Source organism: Tachyglossus aculeatus, chromosome 14 (genome assembly GCF_015852505.1).
Source record: "Tachyglossus aculeatus isolate mTacAcu1 chromosome 14, mTacAcu1.pri, whole genome shotgun sequence".
In the NCBI taxonomy this organism is placed as follows: domain Eukaryota; kingdom Metazoa; phylum Chordata; class Mammalia; order Monotremata; family Tachyglossidae; genus Tachyglossus; species Tachyglossus aculeatus.
The window spans coordinates 50,134,023-50,161,306 of NC_052079.1; the positions used below are offsets into that span (position 1 = coordinate 50,134,023).

At 41.8% G+C, this 27,284-nt stretch overlaps 1 protein-coding gene across 1 annotated transcript; it reads right to left on the reverse strand.

Annotated features, from left to right (window-relative positions):
• Positions 1–381: 381 nt before the first annotated feature.
• DMC1 (DNA meiotic recombinase 1) lies at positions 382–27,209 on the reverse strand. The gene is made up of 13 exons (XM_038756709.1): positions 27,153–27,209; positions 26,413–26,457; positions 24,610–24,756; positions 20,842–20,924; positions 19,459–19,511; positions 18,185–18,226; positions 16,420–16,492; positions 15,542–15,633; positions 14,560–14,633; positions 14,147–14,261; positions 11,822–11,882; positions 3,250–3,366; positions 382–1,123 (listed from the first exon to the last, which is right to left on the reverse strand). The coding sequence occupies exons 1-13, from the start codon at positions 27,207–27,209 to the stop codon at positions 1,054–1,056; spliced, it is 1,029 nt and encodes a 342-aa protein (XP_038612637.1). The 3' UTR covers positions 382–1,053.
• Between the last annotated feature and the right edge of the window lie 75 nt (positions 27,210–27,284).

A 27,284-nucleotide genomic window follows, 5' to 3' on the forward strand; every position in this document is an offset into this window, starting at 1 on the left:
ATACAATAAAAATACAATTGAGAGAGAGAGAGAGTGTGTGTGTGTGTCTTATAGACTGTGAGCCCACTGTTGGGTAGGGACTGTCTCTATATGTTGCCAATTTGTACTTCCCAAGCGCTTAGTACAGTGCTCTGCACATAGTAAGTGCTCAATAAATACGATTGATGATGATGATATGGTGGGATAGGTTGGCAAAGGACCTTGAAACTACTAATGAGTTTTTGCTTGGCGTAGAGGGTCAAGGGAAGCTAGTGAGGGACTTTGAATAATGGAGAGAGGTAGGCCAACTAGAACTTCTTTGTAGATAGCATCCACATGAATTGCTCTGTACAGATACACAGAGAAGAGGAATTCTGATTTGATACTTTTAATGACCAGAAAAAATAATACATTCAAAGTATTTCAAAAGCATTTAAAACTGAAATCATCTGTTGAAGTTAGAACTTTTGAAGCCTGAAAAAACAAATCATGCTGTTCCCCAGACCTAATACTGCCAAATGCTCAACTCCCCTCTTTCCCTAGCTCTTTGAATCTCAATGTATTGATTGCTCTTTAAAAAGTTGCTGGAGCCAGAAATCAGATGGCCAAAAATGCTAATTCCATCTGTTTGTTGCTGTTAAAACGATGTGAGCAGCTTTATTTGTGATTGAAAATAAATAGGGTTTTCCTCCCAGAACTTAGAAAGCATCTTTTTCCAAAATATGCAAACCTTTCCCACTTTGAAGGTAGACTCACACTCAGTTTTACAGAAAATGTGTCCCTGGCAAAGGGCAAAGGCTCTGAATTTCTTATTTCTTGTCTCTGAATTTCTGCTTCCTTGGAGGCACCCTATTACAGGATGAATTCAGTAAATCGGGTGCTCTTAAAATCAGTAAAATTGTAATCCATTTTACTATCTTCCCTTCTTTAAACACCCTCCCCGGATGAAATAATAAAAACAAAACAAAAACTGAGTCCATCAATGGTGCTCTGAAAATGTGTGGTTTTCTTTCCATTGCTCTGGCTCCTTGGAAAGCCTGACGAGCAATCGACGTGCCCCCCCACATCCTCCACCTATTCTTTGGCATCCCCAATCCCTCCAGCAGTTATTGCGAAGGTGGCTTCATTTTCAGGCATCTCAGGGCTAAAGAAAACAAGAAAGAATAGAAAGAAGTAAATAATCATTCTCTGTAAAGTGGGAAATCGCCTGTCAAGTTTCATTAATCTGGGACTCTCCACAGAATTGCTTCAGCTCTGGTAATGGCCAACTGCAAAATGAACCTTTTAAGAGTTGGTTATTTGAACCTGGGCTAGGTTCTTGATTCTGACCACCCACGTTAATTCCCCAAACTCCAAGTTCCCCTTGTTTGGCAGGAGCTCTGTGCGTTGAGATTCTACAAGGAGAAATGAACGCATGCTCCACAACACCTGAGGTTCTCTTATCTTGAGTTCGATTTTGAGACTATTTTCACAAGGAGAAATGAACGCATGCTCCACAACACCTGAGGTTCTCTTATCTTGAGTTCGATTTTGAGACTGTTATTTTTATTCAAAATTAAGTGAATCTAGAACTGGAGAAAGTGGTTAAGGCAGCATTGGTTAAAAAGACTACTCTTTCCAGATTTCTGCCAAATATCTCAGTCTTGCCTTGTAACACCTGTTCTTCAAGGCTTGGATCTTTTTAAGGGATGCTGACAGACCAGGCAAGCATCCACTCGAGATTCATTCTGCTATTCAACATTTATTTAATGCAAGCAATGTACTAAGCCTATATTAAATACAGCTGGAGCTCCAGGTTGGGATTCACTGCATTTTTATTTTTAACTCATTACTTACTCCACAATTTCAGCCCTGGATTCTCCAGCTAATACAGCTCGTTGTGGGCAGGGGACATGACTGCTAACTCTGTTGTCTTGTACTTTCCCAAGGGCTTAGTAGAGTCATTGATTAATTGATTGATTAACATATTAGGCAGAGAAACATCATGGACTAGTAGAAAGAGCTCTGTGGTTGGGCCTGGGAATCAGAGGACTTGGATTCTGATACAGGCTCTGCCAATTCCTCGCTCTGTGACCTTGGGCAAATAACTTAACTTCTCTGTGCCTTAGTTTACTTAGAGCCCGGGCTTGGGAGTCGGAGGTCGTAGGTTCTAACCACCTCCGCCACTTGTCAGCTGTGTGACTTGGGCAAGTCACTTAACTTCTTTGTGCCTCAGTTACCTCATCTGTAAAATGAGGATTGACTGTAAGCCCCATGTGGGACAGCCAGATTACCTTGTATCTACTCCAGCGCTTAGAACAGCTACTTAAGCTTTCAATGGAAACTTACCTTTATTTTTAGTTGCACTTATTTAGTACTTACTGTCTGTTTATTGTTCTTTTGTACTCTCTCAAGTGCTTAGTATAATGCCCTGATCACTAAGCACTCAATAAATACAATTGAATGAATACAATATAGTTGTATTCTTCTTCGATAAAGACTCACCAAAACTCCACCTCCACCACAAAAATTTCCCTGAGAAAATGAAGAGTTCTGTTTTGGCCCTGTTAAGTCTGAGGTGTCGGTAAGACATCCAGGCTTAATTGAGACTGTGTTAGCCACAATGTAAATCAATTTCAATTAGCTCAAAGCTTGCTTTCCTTTATCAAAGGTGTGGGGTGGGGGAGTAAAGCCAGAATTATCAATTATCAATTGATTATCAATTATCAATCAGAATTATCAAAGTTCTGCATCTGTGGGGTACAAAAGATAAGATTTTCAAATTCTTGAATATAGCTCCTCCGATAAGTTAGTTGTTTGTTGTTAAATAAGCAGTGAATGGATTATCAGACAAAAAATACCTTCAGTAAGCTATTGACTGGCAATTAGCATATTTTTGCAGAAGATAAATTCTTGTGAGTTCAGATCTTATCAAAACATAACTATTGTTCTTAAGGTATGAGGAAACCACTGACAGTGACTAGTGTGTGTATTTGCATGCACGTGTGCTAGAAAGGCTTCCATTCCAGGCTGCAGGAAATGACCTTGGGCAAGTCATTTAGCCTCTCTGGGCCATGGTTTCCTCATCTGTAAAATGGGAATTCAATCTCTTCCCTCCCACCTCCTTAAACTGTGAGCCTCATGTGAGACAAGGGACCTTTATGGCCTGATAAACCTGTTATCTACCCCAGAGCTTAGAAAAGTGCTTGACACACAGTAAGCACTTAATACTGCAATTATTATAAGCCCTGCAGTGATTCCATAATAGGTTCAAGGAAAAGATGAGTTTACCTGTCATAAATCTTGGCAATGCGCAGTTCTCCTCTCCCCTTCCGCAAACTGATCCTTGTGGTTGAAGCATGTGCCAGGATGTGGCCCCCAATGGGCTTTTTAGGGTCTGCCTGAAAGCTAAATCAACCAAAAACATTATTATCTCTATTATTGTTATTATTATTTGTAAGCCTTACTGTGTGTCAAGCATTGTTCTAAGAGCCCAAGTAGATACAAGTTGGACACGGTACCTGTCCCATATGGGGTTCACAATCTAAGTGAAAAACAGAACAGGTACTGAATCCCCATTTTACAGTTGAGGAAACTGAGGTACAAAAAGTGAAGCGACTTGCACAAGGTCACAGGGCAAGCATATGTGGCACAGTAGGATTCGAACTCAGGTCCTCTGACTTCTAGGCCCTTCCATTAGGTCAGGCAGTTTCTCTTCATCGCCATGAAAACTCACCAAAGGAACTTGACCAAGCAGTTGAATTGGCCATACAGTCCTCATTTATAAGCCTGTTATGGGCAGGGAACATGTCTGCTAACTCCGTTGTACTCTCCCAAATGCTTAGTACAGTGCTCTGCAGATAGTAAGCACTCAATAAATATCACTGATTGATTGACTGATTGAAGAACTGTCCCATTTTTCTACATTTTTTCCATGGAGTTTTTTGGGAACCAACAATTTGTCTCTCATTTTTTGAAGTACCCAGGGCTATTTCAATCGAATTTATTGAGCGCTTACTGTGTGCAGAGCGCTGGGTCCAGGCAAACCAAGCCAGGACTGGTTTTGCCCAGCAGGATACTGGGAAAATGCCCGTGGGCTGGCGTTGGCCCAGCTGAGACAAGTGGCTCCCAGATGCTTCATTACATCATCTGTGCCATTCTAATTCTTTTCCAAGTCAAAGGGATGTTTTCCTAAATGGCTTTCTTGGCTTAGTGCCCAATAGAACACCGCACCTACCACCGTTCTCAGTCTTTTCCTGGGAATTCCTGGTAAGAATTTCAGAACTAGTTGGGAACATTCATGGCCTCTGTAGTGGAGCCGCTGGAGTAGGAGGAAGTGATTTGCCTAGGTCACACAGGAGGCAAGTGTGATTAGAATCCAGGTCCTTCTGACCCTCGGGCCGGTGCTCTATCCTCTAGGCCTTGCTGCCGAGTTGGTAGACACGTTCCCTGCTCACAGTGAGCTTACAGTCTAAAGGAGAGCCTACAGTCTACCACGTACAGTCTACAGTCCACCTTCCCTACAAGTACTCATTCTCTGAGCTACCTCAGGGCCAGCAAGATGACCTGTCTCATTTTTCAAAACCCCTTCATTTTATTTTTATTTTTTTTGCCCAGTGTCCTGAAAAATCCTACCCTTGGTTTCCTTTTTTCAATTTTTTAAATCCTGCCCCGCTACTTCTGGGGCAAGGCTAGAAGTCGCAGTATGAGAGTGATGAAGAAGACACACCTTGCTTTCATCAGACAAGATGTACTATTAATTTCAGTGTTCATGATTGACTCATTCGTGCATCAAAGCCCCACTGGGTATATTTCTAGCCAAATAATTGAAAAATCCAAGCATGGATCTGTGCAGTCAAGCCTGGTGGCAGGTTGAAAAGGGTTCACAGAATCCTCATGGATCTGAACTGTGTGAATGGTATCAGACTGGTTATCGAAGTCGTAGTTAGCACGGCATTCTTTTTATTGCATTTCAGCATGGAAGATCTGAAAAAATCAACAACAATAGTTTGGAAAACTGTAGCCAGGACTGCATCCTTCTGGGCTTCCTAATTGGCCTACAAGCCCTGCCCAATGTGAGTTGTGGCCCAGAGGGACGGATAGCTATGGGCTCCCCTCCTCCCCCATTTTGTCAGCCTGCCTGGATTCTGGGGATTCATTCATTCATTCAATCGTATTTATTGAGCGCTTACTGTGTGCAGAGCACTGGACTAAGCGCTTGGGAAGTCCAAGTTGGCAACATATAGAGACGGTCAATCAATCAATCAATCAATCGTATTTATTTATTTATTGATTTATCGGTCCCTACCCAACAGTGGGCTCCCAGTCTAGAAGGGGGAGACAGAGAACAAAACAAAACATATACACAAAATAAAATAAATAGAATAAATATGTACAAGTAAAATAAATAAATAGAGTAATAAATCCATACAAACATATATACATATATACAGGTGCTGTAGGGAAGGGAAGGAGGTAAGGCAGGGGGATGGAGAGGGGGAGGACGGGGAGAGGAAGGAGGGGGCTCTGTCTGGGAAGGGTGATCTGAGGGTCATCTAGGAGAGTAGTGGGGGTATTGGTATTGAGAAGCAGCATGGCTTAGTGGAAAGAACCCGGGCTTGGGAGTCAGAGGTCATGGGTTCGAATCCCGGCTCCACCACTTGTCAGCTGTGTGTCCTTGGGCAAGTCACTTAACTTCTCTGTGCCTCAGTTACCTCATTTGTAAAATGGGGATTAAGACTGTGAGCCCCAAGGGGGACAACCTGATCACCTTGTATTCCCCCCCCCCCCCCCCCCGAGTGCTTAGAACATAGTAAGCGCTTAACAAATACTACCATTATTATTATTATTGGGGCTGGGGATAGAGTTAGGCAAGAAGCAGGGCTAGAAGCAGCACTTCCTCCACGGGCCTAGGAGTCAGAGGGTCTGGGTTCTAATCCCGGCTCTGCCACTTGTCTGCTGTGTAACCATGGATAAGTCACTTAAACTTCTCTGTGCCTCAGTTACCTCATCTGTAAAATGGGAATTGAATCCTACTTCCTCCTACTTGGGCTGTGAGTCCCTCTTGGGACCAGGACTGTGTCCAACCTGATTAGTCTACCCCAGCGCTTAGAACAGTGCTTAGCATATAGTAAGCGCTTAACAAATACCATCATTATTATTATTATTATTATTACTGGCCGAGATGGATTGATCAGATATGGCACAATAGTGCAAAATAGATACTCTATGTAGAGTCCTAGGTAGAGCTGTTCTGCAGATTTCAGCAAGAGCTCCAGCATTTCTTTTTAACTTTGCCCATTGTTATTTTAGGACCACAGTGTTTCACTGTGCTGTCACATACTGTTAACTCAGACAAAACCAGTGCCAAAAGTGAAATAAACTTCACACTGAAATGGCTCCTGCATGTTTGTGTTTCAAAAGATAATTCTGATCTAAAAATGGAGAAATTTGGGGGAGCCATCAACCTTTAGCGAGGGAGGATACTGGAGTTTTATATATGGATGTAAAGGGTAAAATTGATGCTGTTCTAAATCTTCTCTCTCAAACCCTCTTTGCCTTTACAGCTGCCTCCACATAAGCCTAAAATTCCCAGAGAGCTTTGATTTTCTTAAAGGATAATTTCCAGACTTTCTAATTTCATCTTAAGGACACAGAATCTTGAAGCTGTTTGGGGTGTGTGTTATATATTAAGGAGACTTTGTTCCTTTGCATTATGATCCTGTGTCTTCATGGAGGTATGTTCCATCAATATTGTACCCGATTACAGCAAAATATCACTGGACTATCATTACACAATGAGAACAATTCTACCTTTTTTCGAAGATTGATGAAATTCTGCTGTGCAGCATGGGATCAAGATGCCAAGAGATGGAAATCACAAAATATTGGATGGGAAATGGGTCCAAGGATGGAAATCACAAAATATTGGATGGGAAATGGGTCCAAGGATGTCAGTACAGTTGTTATGACTCGACTACGGCGTAGTCATAAAACATAAATGCTCAATTCTGACAAAAATTGTGATCTCACGACCCATTTTGTCTAGAACGTGACAGCAGAATTATGGAGCGTTCTGTTTGGATTCAGCATGTTTCGGACCAAGGCTAACAACTTCCGTACAACTTTTCCTGAACGGAAGATCCTGCAAAAGCACATCTCCCACATTAAGGGGTGTTCAAAGCACATGATAACTTCAGGGCCGTATTCTTTGTACGACGTAGTGGATAGAGCATGGGCCTAGGACTCAGAAGGTCATGGGTTCTAATCCAGTTTCCACCACTCATCTACTAGGTGACCTTGGACAAGTCACTTCACTTCTCTGTGCCTCAGTGACTTCATCTGTAAAATGGGGGTTGAGACTGTGAGCCTCACGTGGGACAGGGACTGTGTCAACCTGATTTGCTTGTCTCTACCCCAGCGCTTAGCACTTTGCCGGGCACATAGTAAGCACTTAACAAACCCCGCCATTATTATAATTATTATTATTTGTTTATCATATAATTTGCCCCAGCTGTGATGTTGGGACTTCACATGCCGATGCTTTAGCCTTCTTCCCCGTGGCTTCAACACGTTGTGTCACTTCCAGGCTTAAAACCTTTATCTATAAGATTTGCCTAGGAACTGTTGCACGGCTGTATCATACTACAGCTCCTCGCCTCTATAATTTTGTTCCTTTTTAATACGACGTGCCATCAAGTATAATGCATGGGATATAAGCCTCAATTATTGTCAGTGCACCCGGGGACTCGTACCAATTATAGGGATATTTCTCTGACAGGCCTGAGGCGGGCTGCAGCTTGGAGTTCCTCAACACAGTGGAACAAAGAGATTTCCTTGATGGGAGATTTTCAGATTGCACTTGAGATCCTGCTAGTTTCCCGACCGCACTGGCTTTTCTCATGGAGTTGTGGCAGTTAGTGTGCATTATCTGAAGGCACGTATTTAATTTGCATTGTTCAAATTTAATATATTTTAAAATACACTAATTATAGTGAACTCTGTTTCCTCACAATTCCACCTGATGGCGGAGATGTTGTTTCAAAGAACTGTAGGTTTTACTTCGTAGCAATAGTAGCCTTGTCACCTTTCCTGGCTCCTTATTCTTCATGATGATGATGGTATTTTAAGTGCTTACTATTGTGCCAAGCACTGTACTAAGCACTGGGGTAGATACAAGATCACCAGGTTGGACGCAGTATTTGTTCCACATGGGACTCGGAGACTAAGTGGGAGGGAGAGCGGGTATTATTGACTCCCCATTTTACAAATGAGGAAACTGAGGCTCAGAGAAGTTAAGTGACTTGCCTGAAGTCACCCAGCAGGCAAGCTGCAGAGCAGGATTAGAACCTAAGTCCTCTGACTCCCAAGGCCATGCTTTTTCTGCTAGGCTATGCCACTTCCCAATCATGATCCATCTTTAATTCCCTCCCCAATGGTTTCTTTTCCATTTCATCTTCCAATTCCCTTTCTCTTTAGCTAGGAAGCGCCAGTTCTACATTGCTTCTCTCATTTCCAGATTCTCCATGAATTGAATGCTAAAGTCTCTGGGTAACTGAGCATCCACCTCCTCACTCTCTGTAGTTCTGCAATTCTGGCCTGTTCTCTGCTCCCTCCCCACACCTGAACAGAGAACACTGCTCTTTAACTCATGTCACTCTATCTCTTTGAATGTAACCTCCTTCCTCCCTCAGAGCCAATGAGTCATTTTCTCTTTTTATAGCAAGTCTTCAAACATTTCTTTCTATTTAGTTTTAACGATTCTCCTTGGTGTTCTATGTTTAAAGGGTTCCCTAGGGTTTTAGTAACCTTTCTGAGACCACAGATGTATCCGTGACCTCCTGAACATTTTTGCATTAAAAATCTTCTCAGTCCTAGAGAACGATCCCTTTCCAGCTTGAACATTCTTCTACAGTGCTGACTTCCAAGTTTTGTACTATTTCTTACAGTAGGATCTCAAAGTTCTACGAGCATTGAAGAGGGGATTATTTTGAATATATGTTTAATTGGCAGGGGGTTGAAAATTCCAAGATGCCCCTGGATCCAGTTTGGTGGCTACCCTAACATATTTATTCATTCATTCAATCGTATTTATTGAGCGCTTACTGTGTGCAGAGCACTGCACTAAGCACTTCATGCAGCTATATTTTTAGGACTAATTTAAACGGTTGACAAAAAAAAGACCAATCCATTTTAATGCTGTTTAGGAAACTTAGATTTCTGTACTGCTGTACTCTGACAAATAATGGAAAGCCCCTCTTCATCTGCTGTAAGCAGACTGCAGGCTTGTTATGGGCAGGGAAAGTCTCTGCTAATTCTGTTATATTGTACTTCTGTTGTATTTCCTCCACTGCCCTCTGTGTTGCCCTTACTTGCTCCCTTTATTCATCTCCCAGCACTTAGGTACATATCTATAATTTTATTTATATTACTATCTGTTTCCTTCTCTAGACTGGGGGAGTACAATCAGTCAATCATATTGCTTACTGGGTGCAAAGAACTGTACTGAGGGTTTGGAAGAGTACAATATAACAATAGAATAGACACATTCCAAGTCCACAGTGAGCTAGTCAAAACTTTGGGCACTGGCAACTCCCTTCTCAACATCTACCTCTTCTACGAGGCTCCTCTCCGCTTCTTAAATTCGCACCAGTTGCTTTTCTGCTCCCAAACTTAATCTGTGTTTATGATCCTCTAATCAGCTGTGGGCCTGTTTAACTTGGATCTAACCTTTCCCCTGCTACTCCAAATGGCAGGCTTTTGCTGTGGGGTTGCTCACGTGAATCCATTGTTTGGTTTTGGCATTCCAGTTTGACTAACAGTGTGCCTTGGTTGTAGGAGAAAGTTATTTGCAGGCATTATAACTTGTTTTCATTTGCCCATTTTCCCTTCCTCCATCTTGATGTTTTTCCTGTCTGCTCTAGACTGTAAGCTCGTCATGGGCAGGAACGATGTCTACCAACATAGATAGATAAATTTCACCATCAGTGATGCCTTCTTCAAATACAAGGACAAAGACTGGGAGCCCGTTGTTGGGTAGGGACCATCTCTATATGTTGCCAACTTGTACTTCTCTAGTGCTTAGTACAGTGTTCTGCACACAGTAAGCGCTCAATAAATATGACTGAATGAATGAACTAGATAATAATAATAATGATGATAATAATACTAATCATAACTGTGGTGTTTGTTAAATGCTTACTATGTTCCAGACACCATACTAGGCACTAGGGTAGATTTAAGCAAATCAGGTTGGATACAGTCCATATCCCACATGGGGCTCACAAGTTGAATCCCCATTTTACAGATGAGGTAAATGAGGCCCAGAGAAGTGAAGTGACTTGCTCAAGGTCACACAGCAGACAAGTGGCAGAGCTGGGGTTAGAATCCAGATCCTTCTGACTCTCAGGCGCATGCTCTATCCACTGGGCCATGCTGCTTCTTATATAGTCTGAACTGGGTCAAATGGACTGCTAGAGAAAGCAAAACATTTTGGTTTTGGCTTTGGAAGCAGGTCTAGGCTCCCTCATGCCGCTCGGAAGAGCCTGAGACTGAGGATTGTCTGATTGCTGGGTGACCTTGGGCAAGTCACTTAACTTCTCTGTGCCTCCGTTACCTCAGTTGTAAAATGGGGATTAAACTTGTGAGCCCCGTGTGGGATATGGACTGTGTCCAACCTGATTTGCTTGTATCTGCCTCAGCATGTAGTATAGTGCCTGGCACATAGTAAGCGCTTAACAAATACGATTAAAAAATGAAGTACCTGATGGGAAGCAGTGTGGCCTTATGGAAAGAGTACAGGCCTGAGAGTCAGAGGACCTGGGTTCTAATCCTGACTCCACCATGTACCTGATGGGCAACTCACTTCACTCCTTCACTTCTTTATCTCGTCTGTAAAATGGGGTTAAATCCTCCCTCCAATTTAGGCTGTAAGCCCCATGTTGGGCAGGAACTGCATCTAACTTTGTACCTACTTGTATTTTATATCTACTCCAGTGCTTGGCACATAATAAGGGCTTAACAAGAATAATAATAATAATAATAGTAATAATGATGATACTCTATGATACATTTTTTTGGTACAGGGTATGTTAGTTTTCTATATTTTTAGCACCTCTATATACCTAACCCAGAAGTCACAGTGTTTTGGTGTGCCTGTTAGGAGTTGTTGAGTCATGAAATTTTTATAGCATATTTTCTAGTCCTTTTTCCATTTGAAGTGAGCAGTATGTTCTTAAATAAAGCTATTTAGATCCCACAAGTGTCTCTGAACATTGCTGCTGCCACTTCAGCGATCCAAAGACCGATATCCTAGGCTACCTACTTGCTTAGGATTTCTGTTCAGGATAAGGGACGTTATATCCCATTATCAGCAGGATATGAACTTGATTTGTTTTCCTAGTAATGGTGACGGTTTGCATTGAACCATCTACGCACTTTCATTCAGTCCTCTTGCAGCCAGCAGCATGCTGTGCAAGATGGCTGGTTGGATTTAGGGTGCAGCTGGACAGAATAACTGTAAATCCCGCCTCCCCCACATGTCTGCTGCGTGACCTTGGGCAAGTCACTTCACTTCTCTGTGCCTCAGTTCCCTCATCTGGAAAATGGGGATTAAGACTGTGAGCCCCACATGGGACAACCTCATCTCCTTGTATTCCCCCCAGCGCTTAGAACAGTGCCTCGCACATAGTAAGCGCTTAACAAATACCAACATTATTATTATTATTAGAGTCCTCCTCAGCAGCCGACCCACATATCACCATCCAGTATTTTCCCTTTATCCTCTACTCGAGGGCATCTCCACACAAAGAGTAGGGTGGCAAAATAGAGAGGGAAAGGAGAAAAGAAGAGTCAGAGTGCTTACGACATGGTCGCTCCTGGATCAGAAGTCATCTGGTTGGTCACGAACACAGCTACATTGTATTCTATGGCAGAAAACAAGAGTCTTAGGTAAGGATAGCAATCAGTGGTATTTATTGAGTGCTTAGTCTATTGAAGTGAAAATACAAACTCCTGTCAGTTAATCAGTCTCTCCAGAGAGGCTGTGAAGAAGTTGTCGAACTGTGGAATCAGAAGGAAATCAGAAAGAGACTGCTCCTAGAGATATTGTGCCAGGAGAGCACAATATAACAGTGTTGGTAGACATATTCCTTGGCCACAGTGAGCTTAAAGTCTAGACAGAGGATATGCTATCAGACTAAAAATTCATGCTTCAGTTTCCAGGATTTAGGTTTGTTGTCTCATGAGGGAAAGCATCCTGGCATTCATTCATTCATTCATTCATTCAATCGTATTTATTGAGCACTTACTGTGTGCACTGTACTAAGCGCTTGAACCAGTGAAACCACACTCCCACTCTGATTACTTATATCAGGAACTAATCAACCAATGGTATTTATTGAGTGCTTACTGTGTGCAGAGCCCTGTACTAAGCGCTTGCACTGTACTAAATGCTTAGTAGTGCTCATTTTGTAAGTTCATTCAATATGCTTAGTACTGCTCATTTTGTAGGTTCATTTAATATCTATGTATATTTTCAGCATCTGTAGTTTAAAGTGCTGATTTTAAGGATGGAGCTTCACTTTCTCAAAGGAAGTTCTGCTGAAGTGAAAATACAAACTCCGCTCAGTTAATTAGTCTCTCCAGAGAAGCTGTGGAGAAGTTGTGGAACTATGGAATCGGAAGGAACTCAGAAAGAAACCGCTCCTAGAGGTCAGATTTCAGGGGTTGCTCACTGCCTGATAAAATTTTAATGCAGTGCTCGCAGCAATTAACTACTAGCCGTAGGGCAATTTGCTCTCCCCTTTGAATTTTCCATAATAATAGTAATAATAATGATGATACTCTATGATACATTTTTTTTGGTACAGGGTATGTTAGTTTTCTATTTTTTTAGCACCTCTATATACCTAACCCAGAAGTCACAGTGTTTTGGTGCGCCGGTTATGAGGGAACATTGGACATTGAGTGTAAGGAGCCCGGAAACATTTTTGGAGCACCTCTGAGGCTCCTAACTGGGATTTGGAGAAACTTGAGGCAATCTTAGGGAGACTTGCATTTTTCTCAGGAGAGGGATCCAATCCAGGCTAAGCAGATTCCCAGGTTGGGAAGCCCTGGAAAGTTGGGCTGATTTCAGGTCTCCCTTGGGAAAATCTTGGTGGGGTCTGTCCAGACCCATGGGACCCTCTCTGTGTCCATCCAGGGATGGCTTGGAAACATCCTGGCCTGGGGCAGTTGCCAAAGAAGGAGCGAATCATTGCCAATCCCTGCAATGTCTGCCTGGAACAGAAAATCTGGGCCCAACTGAACCGAAACCCCAGGATTCATAGAGCCCTTCAAAGGGTTTTTTTTTGTTTTGTTTTATTTGATTTTTTTTTTATGGCATTTGTTAAGTGCTTCCTATAAGCTAAGCCCTGGGGTAGGTTTAAGGTTGGACATAGACCACGTCCCATATGGGGCTCAAAGTCTCAATTCCATTTTATGGATGTCTGCTGTACGCCCTTGGGCAAGCCACTTAACTTCTCTATGCCTCAGTTTCCTCAACTGCAAAATGGGGATTCAATACTTGTTCTCCCTCCTACTTAGACTGTGAGCCCCATGGGGGACAGAGATTATATTTAGTCTGATTAACTTCATCAGTAGTATTTATTGAGCATTTACTATGTGCAGAGCACTGTTCAAAGCACTTAGATTAACTTGTATCTACCCCAGGGCTTAGAACACTGCTTGAGTCTAATGGAGAGAGCATGGGCCTAGGAGAAAGAAAGACCCGTGTTCTAATTCATTCATTCATTCAATCGTATTTATTGAGCGCTTACTGTGTGCAGAGCACTGTACTAAGCGCTTGGAACCCTCTGCCACTTGTCTGCTGAGTGACCTTGGGCAAGTCACTTAACTTCTCTCAGTTACCTCATCTGTAAAATGGAGATTAAGACTGTGTGCACTTAGAACAATGCTTGACACATAGTAAGTGCTTAACAAATATCATCATCAACATCATCATGATTATTATTATTATCATCATCATTAACAAATACTATTAAAAAAACCAAAGAGTCCTTTTTTCCACAGATCTCCCAAAAATGGCATGGGAAAAGTCTCTGTTTCTGCCACTGCCTAGTTGGTAGTAAACTACTAATCGGTATTTCCATGTGCTGTGATTCTATTCCATTTAATCTGTTCCTCTTACCTTCTGAGATCTTCTGGAGCCGTGACAGCATCTGAGCAAGTTTCTGTTGCCGCTCAGCCAGCTCTCCCCGACCACTGAAATCCACGCGGAACAGTGCCATTATTGAGTCAATGATCTGCCCAGGGTGATGAAAAACAAATAAGTTTTTCCCTTTTAGAATGTGAGCCCGCTGTTGGGTAGGGACCGTCTATATGTTGCAAACTTGTACTTCCCAAGCGCTTAGTACAGTGCTCTGCACACAGTAAGTGTTCAATAAATACGATTGAATGAATGAATGAATACGATTGAATGAATGAATGAAGTAAACAGAGAAAAAGAAAAGCAGCTGTTATTGATAGATGACATTTTTATTGTATTTTTAAAACTACAAGATATTTAGGGGGGACAAAACTGAAATGATGAAATGCATTTACCAGTAGCTTGAAGATACCAGCCTCTTCATGGAACTTAGCTGCTACATAATCGAGTAGCTCCATCTGATGTTCACCTAGGGTGAAATACAATAAGAGAATATAATGAAAGCTAGCAGAAAAGAGAAGCTACAAGTTAATGTCATCTCCTAGGGAGCTGACCATAAAAAACTCAAGATGTTGGGGGATTCCCTTCCTTTTATTAGCAGAGAGGCATTCAACTCCTTTCACAACATGAGCCTATAGAAGTCACAGTGTTCTAAAGTAAAAAATATGTTACTCTAGTTCTTCAATGAGGCATTTTAACATCTGAGGAGAGCCAACTGAGGCTGTAAAAATTCATGTGGAGGAAACCACAAGCAACAGAGAAAGCACTCAAACACCTTGCCCGCGTCCTATCTTACTTCACTGATTTTCTGCTACAACCCAGAACATTCACTTGATTCCTCTAATACAACCTACTCACTGTGCCTCGATCTCATCTTTCTCACCACTGACCCCTTACCCACTTCCTGCCTCTGATCTGAAACTCCCTTCCCCTTCATATCCATCAGACCATCACTCTCCCCACCTTCAAAGTCTTATTAAAATCCCATCTCCTCTAAGAGGCTTTCCCTGACTAAGCCCCCATTCCCCTTATTCCCTCTTCCTTCTGTGTCGCCCTTGCACTTCGATTTGTACCTTGTACTCACTCCACCCTCAGCCCCTTAGCACTTATGGACAGGTCCTTAATGTATTTTAATGTCTGTCTCCCCCTCTAGATTGTAAGCTCCTTGTGGGGAGGGAACGCGTCTACCAATTCTGTTATATTGTAGTCTCCCAAGAGCCTAGTACTGTGGTCTACATACAGCAAGTTCTCAATAAATATCATCGATTGATTAACTGATTGGGAGCAGAATGCTACCACCCAAATCACCAGGCAAACAGTGAATTTGTGCTGCACCTCTTGAAAGAAAGTAAGCATCCAAAAAAATAGCGATCTTACTGGTATATGCTCGTGCGTAGAGTACATTGTCCAGTACTGCGTCGTGATCTAAGTTGAAGCGATCAGCAATGTCTCGAAGGCGATCTGGACGGCTAGGATACGTCGGATTAAGGATTCCAAATGAGATTCATTGAAATCATGAACATCTCTTTTAGGCAGGGATGAGCCATGAAAAATATACCACTTTGAAAATTTCAAGCATTTATAACGAACTTTGTTGTTTCAGAACATGACACCCTCATTTGTTATTCTTTGCAATTACCTGGTGGACAATTGTTTTACATTTTTACAAATGGAGAAGTCTAGAAAGATGAGGTGCATGACTGAAGATTACGCAGAACATCAGTTATAACTGAAAAATGAGATATCAAGATTTATTACTCCCATCTTCTAGACTCAGTTCACTGAGCTATCAAGCTTTTTTACTTCCTACATAGACAGTAGGCCCAATGAGTGGCTTCAGGGGCCCAGAAAAGGTCTAAGATTTGAAATACTATTTCTCAATTATAATAGCAGCTCTAACCCCAGTGTGAGGAAGGAAACTGAGGAAGGGTCCAGCCCTTGCCCCTGGGAAACTTCAGCACAGCTTCCACACCTTTGAGGTCTCAATCCGGCATGGCTACAGTGCTTTGCACACAGTAAGCACTCAATAAATACAACTGAATGAATCAATGACTGGATGGGGACAAGACTACCAGGGCTGCAGGCTTTGGTCTCTACTCATTCTTATCCGCTTTGGCTCAGAATAAACAGAGCCTTGTAACACATGAGACGATGCAAAGAGGAATGTATTTCAAAGCAAAACTCCCCCTTACTCCAACATCATTGTACCACTCTACCACCCTATAATAGTACATTTGTTTAACTAAAAAGGTTACAAAGTATTTTCCGTGTCAATGAAAATAATTTTCCCCCCTGGGTAGCCGCCTGCTCCTGGAAGCTGAGCCGTCACTGGAGAACAACAGGAAAGAAAGAATAAAAATGAATAGAGAGACATGAACTTTGAACAAGTTTCAGCTGGAAATCAGCAGGAGATTACAGCCAATTATTCCCCTTTTCTTTTTTACTACCTTTAGCAAAGAACAACGATCTTCTAGTTTCTAAACAGCACGCCAGTAATTCAGTATTAACAACTAGTGCTGAAATTATAAGTGCTGTGGTAGGATAATCTCCTGGAGTTCAAGAAAGGAATTCCAACACTTGGCACAATGGGAAATCAGACTTATAAAACGTAGCCCTCCCTGAATTATAGCAGCAAAATTTAAACATGATCCACATATGAGTGGCTCCACAAGTGTTCTGAAAGCGATATTATTCTCAGTAGCTGACTTAAACAAAGAACCTCTGGGGTAATACGGATCAGATTTAAATGAAGTCTTTATCCGAACAGGCCAAGGAAATGAAAATCAGTCACGAGATCTGCTCATTCATGAAATCTGTTTTTAGGTGCCTGGCAGAATCAGTGTAATATGCTCACAGCACGAGGTCATGGGGCTAGGGGAGGCCCTCGGTCTCTCTGCGTGAGAAGCAGTGTGGTCTAGTGGATAGAGCACGGGCCTGGGAGAAGGAAGGACCTGCGTTCTAATCACAGCTCTGCCACATTTGTCTGCTGTGTGACCTTGAGCAAGTCATTTAACTTCTCTGTGCCTCAGTTACCTCATCTGTAAAATGGAGATTAAGACTGTGAGCCCCCCGTGGGACAACCTGATCACCTTGTAACCTCCCCAGTGCTTAGAACAGTGCTTTGCATATAGTAAGCGCTTAATAAATGCCATCATTATTATTATTATTAACTCCTCTGTGCCTCGGTTACCTCATCTAGAAAATGGTGATTAAGACTGTGAGCCCCATGTGAGTCATCTTGTAACCTCCCCAGCGCTTAGAACTGTGCTTTGCACAGAGTAAGTGCTTAATAAATGCCATCATTATTATTATTTAATTCCTCTGTGCCTCGGTTACCTCATCTAGAAGATGGTGATTAAGACTGTGAGCCCCATGTGAGTCATCTTGTAACCTCCCCAGCGCTTAGAACTGTGCTTTGCAGAGTAAGTGCTTAATAAATGCTATCATTATTATTATTTAACTCCTCTGTGCCTCGGTTACCTCATCTAGAAAATGGTGATTACTACTGTGAACCCCATGTGAGACAGGGACTGTATCGAACCTGAATAGCTTTTATCTACCCGAGTGCTTAGTACACTGCTTGGCACATAATAAACACTTAACAAATACCACAAAAAAGAGTATTCTGGTCTTGTGTTTACTTTGTGACAGTCCTGGCAGGGGGCTACAATCAAAGTTTGCTGGGAATGTTGAGGTGCTAAGCCCACTGTTGGGTAGGGACTGTCTCTATGTGTTGCCAATTTGTACTTCCCAAGCGCTTAATACAGTGCTCTGCACATAGTAAGCACTCAATAAATATGATTGATTGATTGATTGATTGATCCCACTCCCATTTGATACCTCTATCTGCCAGAAGTCCTACGGACCCTGGTAGTCAAATGCTAGCGCTAATGCCTAGTCTAGGAATTGGTGTCAACCTTTCTCAACTTTTACTACCCAGGCACAAAGGGAATGGTGCCATTTGTTTCACCCTTGGATATCAGCATGGTTTCATTTGCATCATTACAGGTAGGGACTTACCACAGAGAGTATGTGAAAGCTGGGTTTTTCCTGTGCGAAATTCTGTGAAACAAAGGGCAAGTATTGAAAATATTAGAGAAGCCACGTGGCCTAGTGGATAGAGCACAGGCCTAGGAGTCACAAGGTCCTGGGTTCTAATCCCGGCACCACCATTTGTCTGCTGCTGTACGCCACTTCTCTGTACCTCAGTTACATCGTCTGTAAAATGGGGATTAAGACTGTGAGCCCCACATGGGACATTGATTGTGTCCAACTTGATTAGCCGGTATCAACCCAGTGCTTAGTACAGTGCTTGGTACATAGTAAGCACTTAAAATGCCATGAAAAAGATGGGTAGATTCGGAGAATTTCGGGAAAATTTCACTAAGGGATGCAGTGTGAGCTAAGAAAATGTCTTTATTGGTAGTATTCTTTCAAACTGGCCACCTCTCACTCGTCAGTTATTTGCAGTTCCATAAACACATTTCTGGTTGTATGTAAGGAAATAGTCAGATATGCTCTATTCTTTTACTGGCTCTGCTGTTGGTCCAGTGGATAAAGAGAAGTAGTGTGGCTTAGTGGAAAGAGCGTAGGACTGGGAGTCAGAGGACGTGGGTTCTAATCCCGCCTCCGCCACTCATCTGCTGTGTGACCTTGGACAAGCCATTTAACTTCTCTGTGCCTCAGTTACCTCATCTGTAAAATGGGGATTAAAACTGTGAGTCCCACGTGGGACAACCTGATTAACTTGTATCTATCCCAGTGCTTAGAACAGTGCTTGACACATAGTAAGCACTTAACAAATACCATCATTATTATTATTAAAAATCCTGCTCTAGGAATCAGTATGGCTGGATTCTAGTTCCAGGTCTGTCTGTAACCAGCTAAACATCATCATCATCATCATCATCATCAATCAATCAATCAATCATATTTATTGAGCGCTTACTGTGTGCAGAGCACTGTACTAAGCACTTGGGAAGTACAAGTCGGCAACACATAGAGACAGTCCCTACCCAAAAGCGGGCATCATCATCCATGGTGTTTATTACATATACACACTTAAATATATATATTTCTATATGTTATATTTATAAACATGTTTATAACACACAAACCAATTGCCTCAGTGTGATTCACATAAGATAAAATTGGAAAATCCTGATTAACAAATGTTTCAAATATACTGTAAAATAACTAGTTTGAGTTGCCTTAAAAAGTCCAAAAGGATGTCTAACCTACTGATGATTATTTAGAGTCTAAATCCTCTTGAGGATAAAATAAATGGCACTCACCTCCAAAAGCTTCGGTAATTGCCATACTTTCAATTCCCCCGCCCAGCAGCTTACTGGATGGAAAAAAACCCAGAAAACAAGTGAGAGGCTGTCAGAAATGGAGATTAATTGGTCAACAGTATTTATTGAGCACTTAGTGTGTGTAGAACACTGTACACTAAGCACTTGGGAGAGTGAAATATAACAATATAACAGACACATTCCCTGCCTTCAATGAACTTAACAAGAAAGAAGAAGGACAAAGATTTTAAAACAGTAATATTGATATTAACATAGCAATACAAAAGCAGAAATCTTACCCACACAAACAACATTTCACCTGTTCAGATTCTGGGTAATGCTGTAGATAGATACATGGACAAATAAAATTACCCAAGAGCCAATCCCTAACTACTGACAAGAAGTTGCCATGAAGAGGTACACATATCATTATTTTTTGAGTTTAAATTTGAAGAAATGGGCTTGGCACTTCACTGGAATTTTCCTACTGACCTGGGAGTTGACGCTCTCCTGTGATCTTTTTTATTTAATAAAAAATAAATGTGGAACAATTATTTCCAGGAGAGGAGAATGTGTGTGTGATTGTAGTTTGGTTATGTCACACTGACCAAATTCTTCAATAAACAAAAGAATACCAGAAGAACAGAAGAACCTAAGGCTTGTCATAAATACCGAAATATTCCTAATCACATGGTAAGTATTTCATAAGTAGTGTGCTAACTAACCAACAGCTCACTGAGCTCCATAACCTTTTCTCCAGTAGTGGAAACAAAGTATACTTTGAGCAATAATGAATTAGTTGTTCTACTTGACATCTATCCTTCTTCATATTTATGGATGTACATAAGAACTTGGTATCATTGGCAAACTTAGAAACATCACTGCACACTCCCTCTTCTAGGTAATTCAGGGAAACATTCAATAAATCTGGCCCAAGCATCAGTCCCCAAGGGATATCACTACTGGCTCTTTCCCATCCCCAAAGGGGCCAATAATACTCCTACTCTTTGAGTTTCAGAAATTGTATGAAGTATATTTTAAAGAAATGTTGGTGATTGAAGGATTAAATAAGAGATTTTTAACAATTTTAATTTTAATCTAAGTCCAGAACTGGTTTTCCATGAATTTTCCAAAACTTGTTTCTCGCAGATGAATAGGGAATGATTTTCACATTACTTCTCCTGTATGCAGGAACTTGATTTCTTACAAAAAATTTAATCCTATCCCTTCAAGGTGTCTAGCAGTTCAATTTTGCTTTAATGTCCTTCTGAAAAGAACAAAAGAACTGTTAAAAAGAAGCATCTCTAATAGATGTAGCACCCTGAAAGAAAAAAAAGGAAATTGCTCTATGGTTAGTGGTTAGGGAGGCTATGGTTGGCTCACTCAAATTCCTGGCTCCCAGTAGTGACATGGAAAACCATTTTCCGCTTCTCGCTGTACTCAAATGCAGTCACAAATCCTGGTTCCTGGGGAAAGAGAGCAGAAAGGGTTAAGATGATGGGCTTATCCAGGAATCTGAGGGATTGACCAAGGAATGACTTTTTTACATATCTGGTTCTTCTATCTGTACAGGCTGGGGCTGAAGGAACACGAGATGCAGCGTGGTCTACTGGATAGAGCATGGGCCTGGCAGCCAGGAGGACCTGGGTTCTAATCCTGCCTCTGCAAGGTCTGCTGTATGACCTTGGGCAAGTCACTTTACTTCTCTGTGCCTCAGTAGCCTCATCTGTAAAATGGGGATTAAGATTGTGAGCCCACATGGGACGGGGCAGTATCCACTCCAGTGATCTTGTATCTTGTATCATCATCATCATCAATCGTATTTATTGAGCGCTTACTACGTGCAGAGCACTGTACTAAGCGCTTGGGAAGTACAAATTGGCAACATATAGAGACAGTCCCTACCCAACAGTGGGCTCACGGTCTGAAAGGGGGAGACAGAGAACAAAACCAAACATACTAACAAAATAATCCTGGCACATAGTAATTGCTTAACAAATACCATTTAAAAAAAAAAAGAAAAATATGCAATTTGCTTAACTTGGAAACGTTCAGATATAAACCATATGCAAACCTCCTCACAGGGAAGACTGTGCCAACAGTGGCCTCATGTGGGTGCCCGGCGATAGCATCCTGAGCCCTTCCTAATAAGGAGGAAAACCTCTTGGATGAGGGTGAGGATTGCAGGGTTCTACTGCCCAGGTGCACTGGGAATTTGGGGAATGAGGGTTCGGAGTACTGCTCCTTGTGGGAGGGAATGTGTCCACCAACTCTATTGTACCGTATTTTCCCAAGTGCTACGTACATTGCTCTGCACACGGTAAGTGCTTGATAATAAGAATAAGAATAATTGTGATATTTGTTAAATACTTACTATGATCCAGGCACTGAGCTAAGCGCTGGAGTACGTACAAGCTAATTGGGTTGGACACAGTCCCTGCCCCACATTCATTCATTCAATCGTATTTACTGAGCGCTTACTGTGTGCAGAGCACTGTACTAAGTGCTTGGGAAGTACAAATCGGCAACATATAGGGACGTCCCCTACCCAACAACGGGCTCAGTCTTAATCCCCATTTTACGGATGAGGTAATTAAGGCCCAGAGAATAATAATAATAATAATGTTGGTATTTGTTAAGCGCTTACTATGTGCAAAGCACTTTTCTAAGCGCTGGGGTAGATACAAGGTAATCAGGTTGTCCCACGTGGGGCTCACAGGCTTCATCCCCATTTTACAGATGAGGGAACTGAGGCCCAGAGAAGCCAAGTGACTTGCCCAAAGTCACACAGCTGACAAGTGGCAGAGCCGGGATTAGATCCATGGTTCTGCCAGGCCTGAGCTCTATCCACTAGGCCATGACAAGTCTCTAATAAATAACATTAATTGACTGTTTGATTTGCAAGGGCAAAAATACATTCTGGCACTTCACTGCCCTTAAGGTACATTCTGGTGGCTTAGTCAAGAAAAAAAGAGTCTAGTTCCTTAACTGTTACCAATTCTTGGCCATCCCAAGCGCTTAGTACAGTGCTCTGCACACAGTAAGTGCTCAATAAATACAATTGAATGAATGAATATAGCAGAATTGGCCTCTTCAGTGTGCTTCTTCCCCTCACATTAAGTAAGGGATAAGGACTCAGAGCTCATTACATTTAGCCGGAGCAGAGGAGTAAGAGTTCTAAAGCTTCGTTATAAAAATTATTTTTTTGACCCACTGCTCTCATTAATCTGATCAAATCTTTCAGTAATAAATGGCTGCTACTTCGAAATTGAAAAGATAATAATAATAATGACATTTGTATGCCAGTTAAATAGAACATTGGACTAAGGCTGTCAGATCGCCTTTCCCATTTGACTGGTAGCCAGAGATAAATCAAATACCTAGGCGGAATTGCCTTGAAAACCATTTTTAAAAATCAATAGGCCCATAAAATTATATTTAGCTAAACCCTTACTTACCAATGCCACTGATAATAATGATAGTTTGTATTAAGCACTTAATATGTGTCAAGCACTAAGATAGAAGCAGCATGGCTTAGTGGAAAGAGCACGGGCTTGGGAGTCAGAGGTCATGGGTTCTAATCCTGACTCCACTATTTATCAGCTGTGTGACTTTGGGCAAGTCATTTACTTCTCTGTGTCTCAGTTCCCTCATCTGTAAAAGACGTGAGCCCACTGTTGGGTAGGAACCGTCTCTATATGTTGCCAACTTGTACTTCCCAAACGCTTAGTACAGTGCTCTGCACACAGTAAGCGCTCAATAAATATGATTGAATGAATGAATGAATGAATAAAAGGGGGATTAAGACTGTGAGTCCCACGTGGGACAACCTGATTACCTTGCATCTACCCCAGCACTTAGAACAGTGCTTGACACATAGTAAGCACTTAATAAATACCATCATTATTATAGATAGGAGATAATCAAATCAGGCATAATCTCTGTCCCATATGCAACTCTCATTCTAAAAGAGATCCTTAGATGAAGAAACTGAGGCCCAGAGAATTGAAGTGACTTCTGCAATGTTACCCAGGAGGCTACTTTACAGGATAGGGAAGTGTAAATACTGGGGTCTCCTAGGGATTAACGCTGGAATCACTTTTATTTAACTTCTTCATAAAGGATCTGGACAAGGGAGTGGGCAGTGAAATCTCCAAGTTTGTGGTTGTAAAATGCCAGACAGTTCTGGATAAACTGCAGAAAAATCTCATAAAACAGTCGGAGTACTGAGCATTGAGCTTCGTGGTGAGCAAGGGCAAAACTGTGATGGGCAAGGAGCAATCAGTTACAACTCAAGAAAGAGATTTTGGAGTCAAAGTGTTCAAAGTGTTGCGTCAGCCAAAATGGCCATCTGAATGCCAGACATCAACATGAAGGGATGAAAAATGAAACAAAGTAATGTTTTGCCACTCTACATAACCCGAATTCTGGAATAGTGAATTGTGTAAAGTTCTGGTCACCACAGCACTTCTCACATTCGAATCCTTCCTAAAATTCTACCTCCTCCAACAAGCTTTGACCATTAATGCCTCACAAATCTGAACACATCCTTCATGCAACTCTAGCACTCTCTGAACTTGGTTACATTCCCCTTAGCACACATTTATATATGCCTGCTCAGTTTACTTATTTTGCCCACATAAGTATTTTTGTCTGTATCTCCCAACATAGTGTAAATTTCTTGTGGGCGAGCACCATGTTACAGTCCCTGTCCAACCCGATTTACTTGTACATATTTACTATTCTATTAATTTTGTTAATGATGTGCATCTAGCTTTACTTCTATTTATTCTGATGACTTGACACCTGTCCACATGTTTTGTTTTGTTTTGTTTTGTTGTCTCCCCCTTCTAGACTGTGAGCCCGTTGTTGGGTAGGGACCTTCTCTATATGTTGCCAACTTGTATTTCCCAAGCGTTTAGTACAGTGCTCTGCACACAGTAAGCGCTCAATAAATACAATTGAATGAATGAATGAATGAACTTGTATCCACCCCAGTACTTAGTCCAGTACCTGGCACATAGTAAGCGCTTAACGAATACCACAGTTATTGTCAAAACCCCTGAAGGTTCCATGAAAAATCTTCAAATGTTGCAAAAAATTTCTTGTGAGCCCCTTTAAACTAAAATAACAAGGAATGGGAGCTCTTACAATGAGTTTGTTGGCTGCCTCTTTAATCTTGTCCACTTTGGCTTCAGAGAGGCCTTTGACATTGCATAGGGCCCTCCTTGTTGTCATCTGGATCCCTTTGATAGTACAGATTCCCACCGATTTCAGCTTCTTGATATCAACCATGTTCTATAAATAAAAAAGGTTAATGAAATGCCAGTCTGCAAAGCTCCCCTGAAATATTTTGTACTTATGCATGCAATTCCTTTCACTGTGATGCCAAGATGCTGGATGGAACCCACTCACAAGGAAGCCAAATGTTTTGATGTATGGGTGGAACACTTCTTCCAAGCTGCCAAATATTCTCTCTGAGTCCTGCTTTCCAAAGGGTGGTAGTGGAACCGTAGAAATGGAGCAGGTAATTCAAAAAAACCAGCCCATCTGTGGAAAAGCTAACACGTCTTCAGCTTGTCACATTGTTATCCTACGCTCAGTTTCTTCTTCAGGCAGCAAATTATTTCTAATCAAGCTGTTATTATTTTTTATGTTGTCATTTGTTTTTATTTGGAATATAATTTCTTCCCTGCTCTTGAAGGAAAGCAAGGGGATTCAGATGGGTAAGGCATACTTTGAGAGGATTTTTCGTGGAAAAAAAATCCTTGGGTTAGATTTGCTCCATTCAGATTCAGGTTACAAGACAAATTTTTCCATGAAAAATCCTCTCAAATTATGCCTTACATCACATGTACCCAACCCAAACCAACACCTGGAGGAAGAGTGGAATAAAGGCAGGAGTAACATCCTCTTTTCAGTCAGTCATATTTACTAAGCGCTTACTGTATGCAGAGCACTGTACTAAGCTCTTGGGAGAGTACAATATAACAGACACATTCCCTGTCCACAACAAGCTGACAGTCTCTAGAGGGGGAAACAGACATTAATATAAATAAATAAAGTTACAGATATGTACATAAGTGCCCAGCACTTAGAATAGTGCTTTGCACATAGAAGCGCTTAATAAATGCCATCATTATTATTATTATTATTATGTGGGGCTGGGAGGGGGGATGAATAAAGGGAGCAAGTGAGAGCAACGTAGAGGAAGTGGAAGAAAAGGAAAAGGGGGCTTAGTCAGGGAAGGCCTCTTGGAGGAGATGTGTCTTCAACAAGGCTTTGAAGGGGGAGAGAGTCATTGTCTGTAGGATATGAAGAGAGAGGGCATTCCAGGTCAGAGGCAGGACATGGATGAGAGGTTGGCGGTGAGATAGACGACCCAAGAACTTACTCGGTGAACGCTGAAGTCACCACATTTACCTGATTGACAGATGGCATTTTAGCTCTTTCCAATCCTGTTCCCTGACCCTACTGGCCCACTGATTAGGGGGAGTCCCCCTGGGAGCGTTAAATGGACTCCCAGACCAAACAAGAACCCCCAGGAGAGCAATATATCAATTTTTAAAAATCCATACTTTCAAAAGCTGAATCCAACAATGAGAAGGAAATTTATGACTAAATTTTACAGTGTTGCCAATCCCTATTTGATCTAACGGAGAGAGCTGAACTGGATATGTTTGTTTCATTAAGAAACCCGTAGGTTGGGGATTTTTTTGGAAAAGTGTGGGCTTTGCCTGGTGCAGAAGCAGCCTCTGTGGGTGCTCTTGACTGCTAATTAGCTGCTGCTGAAATGTACCTAGTTTGTAATTAAAAGACACCGCTTTTCCCAACATCATGGTCATTGCGGAAAAGAACTTCCATTATTAACTCCAAGAACAGCAGTCAGAGAGAGAAAGAGGGATTTAAAGACCAGCTGGTTAATTTGACAGAGACCTAGTCTGCTATACTCACAATGCCATGCTTTTGTAACAGATCAATGTCTTGAAATAGAGAATCCTAGGGGAGACAGAGAAAAAAAAATGAATTTTGATTACTCAGAACAAAATGTACAGACTTTCACTTCTGTTAGTCAACTAATTCAGTGTCATCTGAAGATTCTAAATGTTTCAAACACAACTTTTGTAGAGACAAATTAGGAGGAGGGTCAGTAAGGTGGGCTTCTTAGACTGTAAGCTTGTTGTGGGCAGGTTACGTGTCTGCCAGCTCTCCCAAAGGCTTAGTAAGTGCTCTGCACATAGTAAGTGCTCAATCAACACCACCGATCAACTGATTGATAACAAACCCCTGCTTCGAAGTCCTGGATAGGTAACATTCTTGTGAAAAGACTAGCCACTGGAGGTGATGGGCAACTGCCCATTTCTTCCAGGCTTCTCTCCATAGCATTGCTGAGGAATCGTAACCCATCAGTATCTTCTATAGCTAAGTATTTTCCCTTGGGCTAATCAAATCAATCTATCAATTGCATTTATTGAGTACTTACCATGTGCAGAACACTGCACTAAGCACTCTGGAGGGTACACTCTAATAAAGTTGGTAGACATGGTTCCCTGCCCACAATGAGCTTACAGTGAAGAGGGGGAAACAGACATAAGCATAAATAAATCACAGTTATGGATATAAGTGCTGCGGGGCTGAGGGAGGGTTGAATAAAGGGAGCAGACCCAAAGGCAATCTGAGTGGGCTAGACATACCTCCTCATCCTGATATGCAGATTCTTCCTGCACAACCTGATCCTCCATGGCTTTCATCTGGAAAAAATAGCAGTAGGGTGATAATCACCTCTAAGGAGAAGAGGCATGGTGTTTAGGGAGCACCTTAAGGTC